This window comes from Protopterus annectens, chromosome 2.part1 (assembly GCF_019279795.1).
Source record: "Protopterus annectens isolate FY-2018-M chromosome 2.part1, PAN1.0, whole genome shotgun sequence".
Classification (NCBI taxonomy): domain Eukaryota; kingdom Metazoa; phylum Chordata; order Ceratodontiformes; family Protopteridae; genus Protopterus; species Protopterus annectens.
The window spans coordinates 1,622,565,001-1,622,580,000 of record NC_056729.1 but is presented as its reverse complement, the minus strand read 5'-3'; the positions used below and the strand labels follow the sequence as shown (position 1 = coordinate 1,622,580,000).

The following is a 15,000-nucleotide window of genomic DNA, read 5'->3' as shown; positions in this document are numbered from 1 at the left end:
TTTTGGTCTTTTTTTTGGCTTATTAACACTTGGCATTTTCAGTGACAACATTTCAATAGAGAGCCCAATAAACTCCCTCCTCTCTCTCTCTATATATATATATATATATATATATATATATAGATATATATATAAAACTATGAGAGGTGGGAAAGAAGGAGCACAGCCAATAAGCACTGTATATAATATTTTGGTAAGTGGGAAGCACCACAGATCCAAAGCTCTACATGTTACAATAACCATTATATGTGATATTATGGGTGGTAGGAGTGAATGACCCAAGGCAGTAAGTGTTATATGCGACATTGTGGGGGATAGGAAGGGAGATAATCTTGACATGGACATCATTGTATACTACATGTTGGCGAGAGGTATACTGCTCAGGCATCACTATGCAGTAATGACCTTCTGACATGTTTCAAACAGTGGGGCCAGTGTGCAGTCATAAATGAGGTCTCTGCTATACCACCAGTGATGTGTTTACATTTATTAGTCACATAGGTAGACCACACTATGCAGTGAGGTCCATGTCTGATACCGATCGTGTACTGCACTCTGCTGTACTTTTAAATCTCACAGGTCCCACATTAAACCTCCAGTAGTCTTGTACTCTGACCGCTCTATGACCTCTTGTCATAAGAGTATCATTTCCAGAATGCAGTGCAGTGCAGTGGTTAGGATAAAGCCTCACCTAGGAGATAGTGTAGCAGGCATCTTCTGCCCTCTACTGGTTGAACCCCTAACTACACAGTCTTAGCAACTCCTGTTTCTGGCAACTCATCTAAGATAATCACAAACCATTTTTAATTTTACTTGTACTTTGAAAAGTGATCTTCTACTGACAGTGTTAAGGCATCTGGTAATTAACCCAGCTGTGAGGAGCTTTTTGGGTTATAGAGGGAAATGTGAGAATCAAAACCAAGAATCAAACCCTGTATGTTGTGTTTGTGAGGCAAACACCTTAACCATTGAACAAGAGGGCCCAGCCCAGTGCTGAGCACTGTAGAACTAGTTTTTATTGGTCCAGTTCAGCAGAACCTACTAAGAGTAATGCAAAGCTGTGATTTCATATCACTTCTGTTTTCTGTTTGACACCCATTTCACAACTCACAACTTCTCTTGCAGGCAGCTGCCTTTATTTATTTAACTGCCATCTATGTGTACAGAACTATTATAGTAATTAAAACCAATATATGTTTCATATGGGCATGCCTCTACTGTCTTGTTTCATTTCATAGTTTTGTAATCAAAGATTTTACTGAGGCTAATTAGAAACACCATCCCCAACATCACCTCCAACTTTGCCACCAAGTGAAACCAGGTTGCCTTATTTTTTGAAGACGGTTCAAAGTGAGGTGAACTGGTGTCTCTTGACTACTCACTTTTGTTTGAACGTGTCCATCTATTCTCTGCCAATGTTAAGTTGAAGGGCCACTTCAGGCCTCCCCGTGTTTTTAAATATGTCTGCCATTTCGGGGGCAGAATGAAAAAAAAACCCTCCCATCTCTTTCCATGCCATCTGTACACTATTCTGAAACAATTTTTGTTTACACTGCACACCGAAGGATTCCTATTTTTGTGAATAAATTGCTGCTACCTTTATTCTTTAGTAATTTTGGCTGTAGTTTCTTGCCTTTGAGCAAATAGTTTTACAATGGTGTCACATCGTAAGCAGTGAAAGAGAATGAAAACAAATTGCCATTGGAAGTGCTATTGTAACACGAGGTGTCACTGGAGGTACTGTAGTAACACAAGTAAGCACACTGACAATAGCAAAGGGTGTGAACATGTAGATGATTGGATCTGTTGTTATCATATTGTAGCCCATTGATTGGTATAGGTGCTACGGATGGTAAAAAACGTATAAAAATCCAGAGGGATGGGCTCCAATGTGAAGTAGGGCAGGTGTAGCTGATGAGGGTTGGAGTTAAAATGATGACATAGGGTGGGAAAGGTGTTGCATCTTGAAGTTGTTGAGGCCAGGGAAAAAGCTACGTTTACCATGAAAAATGTTATACTCACATGAAACAGTGCAGGTGTAAGGTGAACAGAATTTTTGCTCTACATGAATTCATATTTGCACTTCTAACTCCGTTTAAATAGCTGCATATGTCATGGCAATAAAATAGCATTAGTAAAAAATGATAAAGTTCTAGATGCATTTATTATGCAGGTGTTCTAGAACTTTCTTCCATCTTTACCTCTAAGAAAGTCCTATGTTATCATCAATGCTTCTTGCTTTGAGTATTTCTATTTTCTCCTGTCTAAGAAACCTTGTTTTGAGATGGAAATAATTGAATGGTATCGCCCTATCTAGGCACACTGACTGACTATGAAATACAGCAAAGCATGCCTGCATCTGATACTACTTTTTGATTTGTCTTTGTAATAGTAAAACAAGTTTCTTAAGTTCTTTGTTGCATTACTTATTGAGTTCAGACACAGTGCTTCATGGGAAATCTGCTTACTTTCCATGATGGCTTACAATTAAGTTGAATGAATGATTTTTTTTCCCCTTTGGGGTGATACAATAGCATGGTAGTTAGTATTTCTACCTTACAGTGTGCGGTTCTTCACTTCAGCTTGGTTTTCTTCTTTGAGGAATATGTCTTTCCACATTGGGTCTGCATAGGTCTGTGCCAGGTGTTCTGGTTTTCACCCACATCACAAAAATATGTCATAGGTGAACTAGTGATTCTCTAAATGACCTGTAGCTTTGCATATTGTGTTGCATGAGTCTGTGTCACATACATCCAGAAAAAGACTACATCCCATCCACAGTTTGTTTTCATGTTATTTGTCCATTCACTGTGAAGATAGTGTCAGGCAGACTACCCAGTGATTCTAAAAGAGTTAAAATGAGTAATCTTCAAAAGAATGAATCATCTAAAATACTATTATAAAATTTGTATCTCACCTATGTGTTTCAATATGGGTATCCTCTTACATGAGCCTTGCAAAAAAAAGTATTGCATATAAAAAGCTGACACTGTGGTATGGAATACTGTAGACTACTTAAGGCAGTCTATTAGAGTCAAACTGCTATAGTTGTAAAAGAGAAGTTTTTTCATCTGTTTTTCCTCCGCCAGAGAATAAAGAAAAAATATATTGATATCATCTCATTCTGGGCACACCGTTTTGGACTTTCAAGATTTCTTCAAAATAAAATCTTAAGACCATTCCAAATTAATTTAGTTTGTGCATTGGAGGGGTTGTAATTCATAGAAATGCAAGACCATATTCTAAGTACTTGGCAAACAGCTAAACATTAGTTTTTGCCAAACTGCCTAGCTTGGTGTGAACTGCAAATTGAGATGCATGAAGAGGGCTCCAGATGAGATCCTCATGAATAATTAATTAGGGGAATGTGGTGCAACTTGGCTAATTAATAGTGACTTAGTGCAACATTCCATTACTGAGATCCATGTTACCCCAGTGATATGAGATAGTGGTCACTTTAAGTGATGGATGTGGTGGGGGTTACAACTCCATGCATGGCCTGCCAGTTTAAGGATGCAAACTTTAAACCATCAGACTGATTCGGCTGCTGAAACATATGAAATACTTATGTCTGATTTGTAGATCATGCCTACATTCTTTCGAACTGCATCCACCATTTCTCTCAACTCTCTCTATTTTTCAAGGACATCCCTTATTTTGAATCAAAATTTAGTTCTGTCCCTTCTAATCCCCACCCAAAAACTGGTGATTTTGGGAGAAAAAGATGATGGATTGCACTTGATAAGTAATGACAGTAATTAGAGATACAGATCTCATTTGTTTCAAAAAATGCATGTTAATTCACATTCTCTTATTCTGTCAGTGTCTCATGTTAAGAGTACTAATATTTATAAAAGTGTCCATGAATGCCCCTATTTCTGGATTTATCCCTGATTCTGGAGGTAAACAATTGAAACCTCTGGCATCCTCAACAATTTTCACCAGGTGCTTTGGTTTCCACCCACAACTCAGACATGCCATTCTCTTGGCATTTAGCAGTCACATGAGAGACTTGGCATTAAATCAGAATGCTCGTGAGTTGTGCTTCCTAACCCCTTTTTCCTAGGTGATCACGTAGGAAAGAGATGAATATAATTTTCATTGAGTTTAACCACTAATGCCACTTGAGAGTAAACACAGTACTTTCTGAATCCACCTCATACTCAAAGCTTGAGTCTTTCTGGTGTAAGACTGATTTAGAAGGCTTTGAGAAAAAAACTTTACTGTATTCACTCAGTGTCCTTATCATCTGGAAATAATTCTGCATGAAACGTGCAAATCAAAAAAAGTACTACAAACTGTTGTGCTTGAGTAGCTTATCAACTTACACAGAAATAAGAAAAATAATAAAAAAGACAACCCTGTATTTCACTGAGGTGGATTTCACTGAATGCCATTTCCTTGGCTGTGGTGCACAATTTCAAACACCAGTCCAGTGAAGATGGGGGCTTCAAAATTAACTGCAAGCAGGCAAGTTGGACCAAAAACAACTAACATTTCCTACAATGAAGCAAAATCCCCACTGCACCTACACAGAGGCAAGTCATCTGCATCCTACCTTTTATATATTATTTATTAATTCTGAGTTATGGTAGTATCCAGGAAAGGAAATTGCGTTTTTGTGTTTGCACATGGCAATTTGTTGAAATTATTTCACATGATGCATTTGTCACATGATGCAGAGAGAAATGCATAGCAAAAGGAAATATGAACTTTCCCCAAAGTGAAGAGACCCGCAAGTTAATTATACTTATTTTGGTGGTGAAAGGGGTCTACTTCTGCATAGGAGTATAAGGATTTGGCAGTTAGAAAACATTTTTTGTTGTTGAAGGTCATTTCACTCAATTTCTTTTGTGAAAATGACTCTCGGTGAAATCCACTTTGTAGCAGCAGACCACATCCAAATAAAGTCCATTGTTTTATTAGACAATTTTAATTTTATTATTGAGCAGAATTGTGTTTTACTGTACAATAGATTTTATATGCTTTTTCTGTATATGGCATTAATAATATTTACAGCAATAACTTTTTATGTAACTGAGTGAGCCATAACATCGGGTAGGGAAGTAAATCATATAGATATGCTTGTGATAAAGATAGGGTAAGAATTTTAGAAACATTATATAGGCTGATATTTGTATAAATACTACATTTTCTCAGATATTCAACAAAGATTTCTAAGACCTTTAATGAGATAAGTGAGTGTTACATGGAAGGTGACTCATGTAGTGAACTAGAAAATCACTACCTAGCACAGCGATGATGAACCTTTTGGGCTTGGCGTGTCAAAAATTCTGAAAAAGCCTATCTTGACGTTTCCCACCTCCCCCTCAAAAGAGAAACAATTCTTTACATATTCATTTATTTAAAAAAAATACAGTCCAGTCATGCGTGCTGCTATGTATTATAAAAGTAAAAAAAAATCAGTGACTTACAATAGAGAAAACAATATGCACACTGATAACTGGGCTTAAAACAGTGCACCAAAAAATTACCCTACTTTTAATAGTCCCTTGAACTGAACTGAAAAAAATATGGAACACATTGCATTTGATTTGATTAACATCAATTAATGACTTTTTGTTGCTGAGTTTTAATCGATAAATGGAGGGTCAGATGTCTCTTGTATTTTTGTTCATTCAGTTTCTTTGGTAACTCGGGTGTTGGTGAATGCTGGTGTGTCACCTAAAACATTGTGGCGTGTCACCTTTGACAGGCATGTCATAGGTTCTCCATCACTGAGTCCTAGCACCTGCAAGGCATTTTGGCTAAAATGAATTTTCCAGAAGAAGATACATAATGTGATTGAGTAGCTAGTACCTGAGAAGGAGCTTTTGATGTGTGATATATTAAAATGGTACTGTCAAAAATCATGTCATTCAACAGAACCTCATGTTAAAGAAATTCTTAAAGCTAATGGATATTACCCTTCAAATAAAACATATATATGATTTATGGCAAAGCACACGACATGTGATGTCTACTGTGAAGCTATTTCTCACTTTAAGTGTTTGTTTGTAGGCAACCGCCTCGATGATGGTTCTGATGTGGAATCTGAACCAGATCTCCCACTTAAGCGGAAACAACGCCGGAGTCGAACAACGTTCACTGCTGAGCAATTGGAAGAGCTGGAAAAAGCCTTTGAGAGAACCCATTACCCTGACATCTACACTCGAGAAGAGCTGGCCCAGAGGACGAAGCTGACAGAAGCACGAGTGCAAGTTAGAAACCTTTTAATTTATCCTAAATAACGACATTAACAATATTAAAACATCATATGATCCAAGGCTACATTTTAATAGCATAGACAATAATCATAACTAACAATAAACATATTAAAATGAATGAACTTAAAATCCTGAAATAAAAATGGGTTCATCTTTAAACGGTGTATTATTCTAAAGCAAAACCTGATTAGATTTGGTTATTTATTTATTTATAAATTCATACTATTTTGCTTAAGAAACCTGCTTATAAGAATTAGGGAGCTGCTTAATGAGTTTGACAGATTTCATTCATGTAATATGTAGAGCAGCTGTAACAGTATTTAACATTCATGCTGTCAGAACAGCAGTCATTAAGAATCTAGCTGCCATTCACTGCTGTTTGTATTTTGTCGTCTGACCCTGCAGGCACTTTCTTCATTCATTCATTGGTTTGTTCATTCATTTACTTATCAACTGTTCACAGTTAAGAGCTGTATTTAATGTTTGTGTACACACAGCATAACGCTTAAGGGTAGCAGTGTCCATAATCACCCCCCCCAAAAAAAAAGTGGTGATGTGCATGATTTACTTGTATTTTTGTACTCGGTTCATGACTGAAAAAGGTGAGGGGACCAGCTCACTCACCCAGTAATCGTGGGACAGAAACAGGAAACTGTATAGATCAAGAAAGCTGTGCTTGTCTCTAAACTAGTTAGTTGCCATGTAGTTGGCCTTTCCATGATCTGTGAGAAAAAACAGCACAGTGACATCTTGTTCCATGTATACTAGATAGTAATCAGAGTAACCGCTCATGCATGACAGTACTCTGTGTTGTCTGACACTTTTACTTATTTGGCTGCTGTTTGATTTGCCTGGATCTCTGCTTATCCACACTACCTCAGCAGAGATCACTCCAGATAAGAAAGATATATCAGCACTGCTGTTTTCATTATTTAAAGTGCTTCATGTTATTGTCAGTGCAAGTCTTGTTAGCTCTGTGTGTGCTGAACTCGAGTCACTTAAGAGTCTATAAAAAGTAAGTTGTACGTAATTGCATTTTAGTAAGTTTAATGGCTCAAGAATGCAAAATGGGCAGAGTTATAACATTTGTGCTTGTGTGTATTCTGGTATTTTTTTTTTAATATTTCTGATTTAAATTCATTTTCTTAATAAGCTAAAGGACCACATGTTTTGACCTTTTCTGTTACTGGTGAAATGACTAACTGTAACTATTAAATGCTTATATATTTGATAGTATAAAGTATTTGCATGTGTATTGGGGTGCAGTTGTATATTAATGACATTCTCCAGTTTTTGAAAGCAGACTGCCTGAGGTTGAATATTTTGCATTATAGCAATGTAGCATGTACAGGACAATGAACTCATTGCTTGGCACACCTGTCCTGTGTGTCTCACTTCAAAATGCTGTATGATAGGTGAGCTCCATGGTGCAGAGTGATAGAGTTTGAAAGTTTCTAGACTTGTTAGCTTAGACTGCATAATGTAGATTAAGTAAAAAAATGCTACCAAAGAGTAAACTGATGTCAGATTTCTGTACTGAAAAGAAAATAGCTGCATGGACTATAGAGGAGTTTAAGCCATAAAGAAATTTAAAGTCTGTTGCAATACTGATGTGCCATATAAAATTATTATATGCTGCCCATGGTCACTGTTCAATACTTAGCCTGGAATGGTACCATTGGTGTTCTCAGTCACTCATGTTCCTGTCCTGCACAGTACATAAAGGAAGAAGGATCAGATCACCTACAGTCTGTTAATAAATACAAACAATTAAATATGCTGCCAGCCTCCGGTGACCTTCAGCCAGGGACCTGGGTTTGATTCTTGCAATCTCCTGCTCATCAGTGCTTTCTTCTACACCTGTTCCTTGCCTTCTCATGCTCTCACCCTCGTCACTTTCTCTAATCTGTCATTGTTGTCATAATATTACTACTTTTACCTTATTGTTGTTATTCTTACAAGAGACCACCTTTACTTTGCACCATGTCACAATGTCTATTGTGCAAACGACCACTACTATATCTTCTCTTACCTTTATTCTGTAGATCTTTGTATGTATGTTTAAATGTCTGCCTATCTGATTTTATATTAGTGTTTGACATTGACTGATATTTTACTTTTGGAGCTTCCCCCCAGGGCATCCACTGAAAGTGGTAAACAAGCTAATCCAGCAACCCAACCACCCAGTTAAGAAAACATAAATAAATAAAGCATACTCTTTGATTCTGAGCATGTCTCGTAAGCTAAGCATTACTCTTATGACCTCTTTTAATATGTTAACATTGAGTGGGGCTTACTTCACTAAAAAAAGTCAAAAGACTCAGTTAGCAGCTTACCTTCTAGCATATTTGTTATGTCATACAATGTACATATGGAGATATGATGATTTCATGTACAGGAAGAGGAGATGTGGCAACACATGAGCATCTGAATTGGAAGAATGTGTACCTGTAGCAGAACATGCATCCACACACGTGTGTGTGTTTTGTGTCATGTCCTCTTTCTGATAAACTTTGGACTTCTTGCAGTATTAGGTTCATAGGTTCATAGCTGTTTACTAGGCTAACGACCATGAGGGCTGTTTTAAGCCTAGCCATGCATCCCAAATCTCTGACAAGTTCTGATACCCTTGATAAGTGTAAGCATGGGCCTGGGAGATGAACCATTTACAGGTTACCTGTTTGCATCAGAGACACAGGTGCCAAACCAGGGATGAATTTCCAGTTTCCCATCCAATTATATAAAGCTATGTCCAACCTGGAATTAATGGACATGCTTCACCTCAGTAAATCCAAATCCCTTAGAGCTACACGCTCGAGGGACTTAAACCTCAGCACAGAAATAAACAGGACATGCTGGAGAGACAGATTCATAACCCAGAGGCTCCCCTCACTCTGGAATAAAATCCCAGTCCATGTTAGGCAGAGCCCCTCACTGACCATCTTCAAGAGGAATCTTGACGAGTGGATGGGTGATTGTAGGTTTACCCCGGGATTACTTCTGTTTCACTACTGGACAGAGGCACAGTAATCTAACCTTAAAAAGGGCAAAATAAACTCAATTCAAAGGGGGCATAAGCCAAACAACTCTGGCTAGGCTTGTAAATGCCCTAGGGCAGATAGCCTAGTATGAACCTATGAACCTATAATTGCCCAAGTTGCACTTGAACTGGATTAGGCAGGAACTCTGCTTCAGATGGATGGGGAGCCTATTCCATAGGTGAGGTAGTGTCTGGGATGCATACCTATCTCTCCAGCAGGTCCTAGTTATATCACAGGCAAGGTTTAAGTCTTTAGAATGGGTAATTCTGGTACTGTATGTTTTGTGGATATGCAGGAGGTCCATCAATGTGGGGTCTGAAAATGCCCTGTATGCCAGGCATAAATCTCCTGTCAAAAGCCTGTAGGAGACAGAATACAGAGATAGAGCATTGAGGCAGTCTGCATAGAACATATTACTTACGCCCTGTACTGTTTTAGTGAGGAACCTCTGTGGACATTCCAGTTGTATACCCTGGCAATACAGAAAAAACATGTTTTATACACTTTTTAGTGTCAGCTGTGACCTCTTCTGCATGACTTTACATACATTTTCTTATACAGTAATGAATAAGTAATCAATGTACTCCTTGTGATCCCACCCAGATGCACTCTTGAAGACCACATGATTTGAATGAACTGATACCATTGGAATGCATTAAATACAATGTAATTTCTACAGCTGCATTATTCTGTGAACTGAATAATGTTTCTGTTTAGAAATATTTTTTTGTATGAAGCATTTGATACTTAAATGGACTTATTTATAAACCAACAGCCTTGATAGAACAGTACAGGAAGGAAGCAACCTAACTTACTCACTCCAACGTTCTTTGGGTCTCTGCTGCTTACAGCTGTGGTGGACTCCTGCATCAGAACTGTATACTTTTTTACAACCATTTAAAATATGCAACAATGAATCTAATGGTTCTCTGGGACAAAACAGGCTTATATGCAGGTGTTGCAGGCATAAAAATGTGTATTGTAGTTAATAGTGCTGTCAGAAATGCCAAAGTGAAGACATAACAAGAATGTTTTCATTTTTAAGCCTGCTAGATCCTTTGTGCCCACCTCTCTCTCACTGTGAATCAGACTGTCCTAGACTGGACATATGTCCAGGTCTCCACTCACACAGCTGTCATTATTAGAACACAACCAAGGCCTGCAAGCTAGAATTCTTTGTCGGGAAAGCCACACATCAGAATGGTTTGGGCAGTAGGCCATCTGCAGTTGAAGAATGTTTCAGCTTATACTGTATGTGCCTGTGTGTGTTTTGCTCCTTCTCTGGCTACCATGGCTGGTAGGCATGTTTACAGCAGAGTTATTGCAACAGCTGCTTTTACATCTGCATTCCTCCAGAATTTCTCACTCTGACTCGTTGGCAGGAATCATTGCTTCCCACCACTTTTAAGCCCACCACTTCTCGTAAAATTTTCTGCATATCTGAACAGATCCTTTTGAGTCTCAGGGGACCAGCTGAAGGACTACTTTACAATTAATCAATCAAGCCATCATAGGAGGTCAACAAAAACTTCTTCCCATCTCATTTTATGTGTACAGGCATGCAGTCTGCAGCATGGACTGAAGACATCAGAGATTCTACCGGACAGCTTATTAGCTGGGTTTATGAAAACATTTATGAAACTAATTAATAGCATTTAAGTTTTAATAAGGACACATAGCTACAGTAGTTCTACAAAGCCAAATGGAATGAAAGAGCATGAACTGGGATGCAATCTCTTGTGCTCACAGGAAAAAAATTATTTTTTTACCTGGAGTGAACCAGACATTGCTGCATTCAGTTATATGGACACTTATTGAATAAGTGGTACACAGTACTTCCTAAAGAAACAGACTGTTCTCACTTGACATCTGCTGTTCATAGTTCATGTACCGTGTACTGCATTCTTGAGCCACTAAACTGCTTTTCTTTTATTAAGGATTTACTAATATAAGCTGGATCGTGACAGCAGCTCTAACTTAGGTTTAGGAACTGCCTTTATCACTGAAGGGCTACTCAGGCTGGCAGTGGTTTAAAAATACAAATGTGAGTCTTCTTCAGTAAGGGACAGGATGTGAACAGTGGACTTCTGCAGACACTGTTCTGGTATAAACCTGTGGAAAGGTCAGAGGCTGAGAAGTGTGGAGGTTCAAATCTCCACTGAGGTGGGGAGATAGGAACAATCTGTTCTTGCATGCTTGCCTGTTCAGTAGCTTTTCCTGATGTATGAAACCAAACTTTAAGTAGTTCTTGTATCCCTTCTTGCTTTTTGTTCCAGCAGCATGATATATATTCAATACACAGGTACATCTTCTTGCTCCTATCTAAATAAAAAACAAAAAAAGAAAAATAGCATGGATATAGTCAACATTGCAGAGGCCAGTTTAACAAATACACAATTTCCCAACACACAGAAACACATTTTATCAAAAATCCATCCTCAAATCAAGTGAGTAACAAATCTTTTTAAGAGTTTTTAAGAAGCCCCTAAGTCCTTTCCAGTAAACATTTGAAATGTCAGAACCCACTAGCAAGTCTTAAAATATTGAGACTGAATGGCCGAAAGATTGGACTTGTATGTACCAAGTACAGGATGCCATTTCCCAAAATATTCCTTTTTTGCAGAGGTATGGTGATCTTGGAGTTGATATATATATATATATATATATATATATATATATATATATATATATATATATATATATGGATTCACTTCAAAATCTCGAAAGCTCAAAATCCTGAATCACAAAATCCCGAACTCAAAATCCTGAAAGCTCAAAATACTGAAAACTCATAATACCAAATCTCATAATACCGAAAAACATACAGGACATCAACACTGACTGTATTACAACTACACTACACTGCACATACACTACTATCTATCCACTTACCTTAACCCAGACTCTAACCCTAAGGTCCGTCACTATCGCAGACTCACCTCACCTGTGCCCTAACCCTAACTCACTTAACCCGCCCCTAACCCCAAATTCTGTCACTATCGCACACTCACCTCACCCACGCCCTAACCCTAACTCACTTAACCCGCCCCTAACCCTAACGTCTATCACAATCGCACACTTACCTGACCTGCAACCTGACCCGAACGGCCGCACAATCACACATCAGTGTTGGTGTCCTGTATGTTTTTCGGTATTATGAGATTCAGTATTATGAGTTTTCAGTATTTTGAGCTTTCAGGATTTTGAGTTCAGGATTTTGAGATTCAGAATTTTGAGCTTTCAAGATTTTGAAGTGAACCCATATATATATATATATATATATATATATATATATATATATATATATATATATATATAAGTTTGGGCTCTGTGAAAAGAAGCTTAAAGGAGAAGAGAGATTTTTGAGATTCGCTGCTCTTTGGGTTTTAGGGTGTGTTTTTTTTTTTTTGCTTTTTGGCACAAGGCATTAGGAGTGCCAGCATTTCGGGAGCCACCTTTTTTCTTTGATCTTCAGCTTGATTTCAAGTGGAGAGCAGTAGCAGTACTTTGGGCCAGTGGGGAGCAGCCAAATTATATGATTCATGCATAAATCACAGACTTACACTTCCTTGAATTTATTAATGATTTGTCTTCAGAGAGCATGCTCTCTTTTGCATGCAGTCTTGACCAGCTGCAATACAATGATATGTTTCCATTCTGAATAGACTTACAATGTCATAGACCACCTTGAACGTCCTTATCATAACCGGAGGCTGTCTAACAACCTTGTAAGCATTCACTGTTACTCTTAGGTTATTTTGGGGACTAGTAATGTGCTGTCTGTAAGTTTACTTTATTACACTCCATCGACCCTGTCTTTTGTGGGTGGCTACATTTCAGTTCCCAACATGCATGGTATCTCAATTAATTTTACCACCAGAAACAGCTATTTCATGCATCAACATGCTTTGGTAGCTCTGACAGTTTTCAAAAGGGCTAAAATAACTAAAATCAATACATACAGTATCAAATTCATGTAAATAGTATTAGTGAGGATGCTTTAAGTATAAATTCAGTAAGATTTTAAATATAAATTTTGGTAAAATACATTCACTATACAGAAAAAAATGTATTGCAATTAAAATAGGAGTGAACATATTAACAAATGCAATTAATCAGTACAATTTAACAACACTTCAGAAATTGTAATAGGCTTTCCTACAGTCATGCTTATTTCTACTAAAGTGCCGGCACCTGAGAACAAAAAAGTCATGCAAAAAAACATAAATCGTAAGTGTTAAGAATTAGAACAGGAACATGTCTGCAAAGCAAAATAATGGAGCAGTGAGATTTGTAATGATTCTCTTTGCAATCTTATTCAGTTCAGCTGTTGATATATGCAAACTGACATCATTAGTCAAAAGGAAAAATTAAAACATGATGCTTGAAGACTGAGAAAAAAGCATAGAATGATAAGTGGATGGCATTTGAAACTGTTTTATAGCAGGCCTTTTGAGTAACAAAATCTAACTAGAGAAAGTTATACAATGTATTTCAAAGAAGCAATTTATCTGCTAGCCTTTTGATTTTAATGCTCAGTTGGGTATGCCAATGCAAGATTTTCAAAGTTTACCGATTGTTTGACATAGAATACCTATGTTTTAAGTAAATAAGTAAAAAGGTAAATAAATAAACTAATAAATGGAGAGTATAATAAATAAAAGTTTATTAAACGCTGGTGCTATAAGGCACAGACATTTAAATGATTAAATAGAAGAGAACAGATGGTAGTTTATACAAAGAAAACAAAACAAAAATATAGTTAAGGCAATAACTGAGATAAACCAGATTGTACAACTAATAAATAAAATGTTAAAAATAATAGTTTAGAAAGAACAATACATGGAAAAATATTTACAAATACTTAAACACACAAAGAAAAAGAAACATTAAGCAAAATCAGAGTAAAAGTATTTATTTATGATCTGAGTTAAAAACCCTAGTGGACAAAGTATGACATTTTAAAATGAAAGTAATTCATTTGTTCTCTAAATAATGTTTAGCATCTGAAACAGGAACATTACCAAGCTTAACCTGTTATGAAACAGTAGGCGAATATCAAAAAGAGAACTATTATCTTTCAAAAAATGCACAGTCCCTCATGTGCTCTGTATTCGTATTTCTGACATTGTTAATTTTCCTTATATAAACCAGATCACAGGAGCACCTGCGGGCATAAACAGCACACTTGCTACTGAATGTAAAATTACTCACTGCATCAAAATAAATGCCATTAATATAGATTATTCCAGGCGTATATTAATTCACTAAACCACTATGTGATCACCAATTTCATACTGGTTTCTTCTAATTGGTGAACACTTACCTATGTCTTTCGCCATACAGTTAGCATTCTTCAAATTCAAAAACAAATAAAAGTCTAGTGAATGTACCAAGATACTAAAGTACTTCTAGAAGATTGTTTCCTGCCTTTGATGCCATACTTTGACATTTGATGAATCCTAGCACAGTCAATAATGAGTATATAATGCATAAAATGCAAAATAGAACACAGAACTATTTTTGTTGTATTTAAATATAAGACCAAAAACTGAGCATTCCATTTGCAGCACCAACGCAGAGCGCAAAGTGCACTGTGACAACTATGAAGCATTAAAATACCATATCCAAGAAACTAACAGACATAACATCTCAGAGTCATGCTGGTGCTCAGTCTATGTCTGGCAGTTGATAACATCTCAGAGTCACGCTGGTGCTCAGTCTATGTCTGG

The 15,000-nt window shown here is 37.1% G+C and overlaps 1 protein-coding gene across 4 annotated transcripts in view; it reads left to right on the top strand.

Annotated features, from left to right (window-relative positions):
- The window catches only part of PAX7 (paired box 7), a 352,148-nt gene that overhangs the window by 182,069 nt on the left and 155,079 nt on the right, over positions 1 to 15,000 (top strand). For all 4 annotated transcript variants that reach the window (XM_044063057.1, XM_044063055.1, XM_044063056.1 and 1 more), the window contains exon 5: positions 6,022 to 6,221. In XM_044063057.1, coding sequence (XP_043918992.1) covers positions 6,022 to 6,221 — 200 coding nt within the window. The remainder of the gene's footprint in view (positions 1 to 6,021; positions 6,222 to 15,000) is intronic.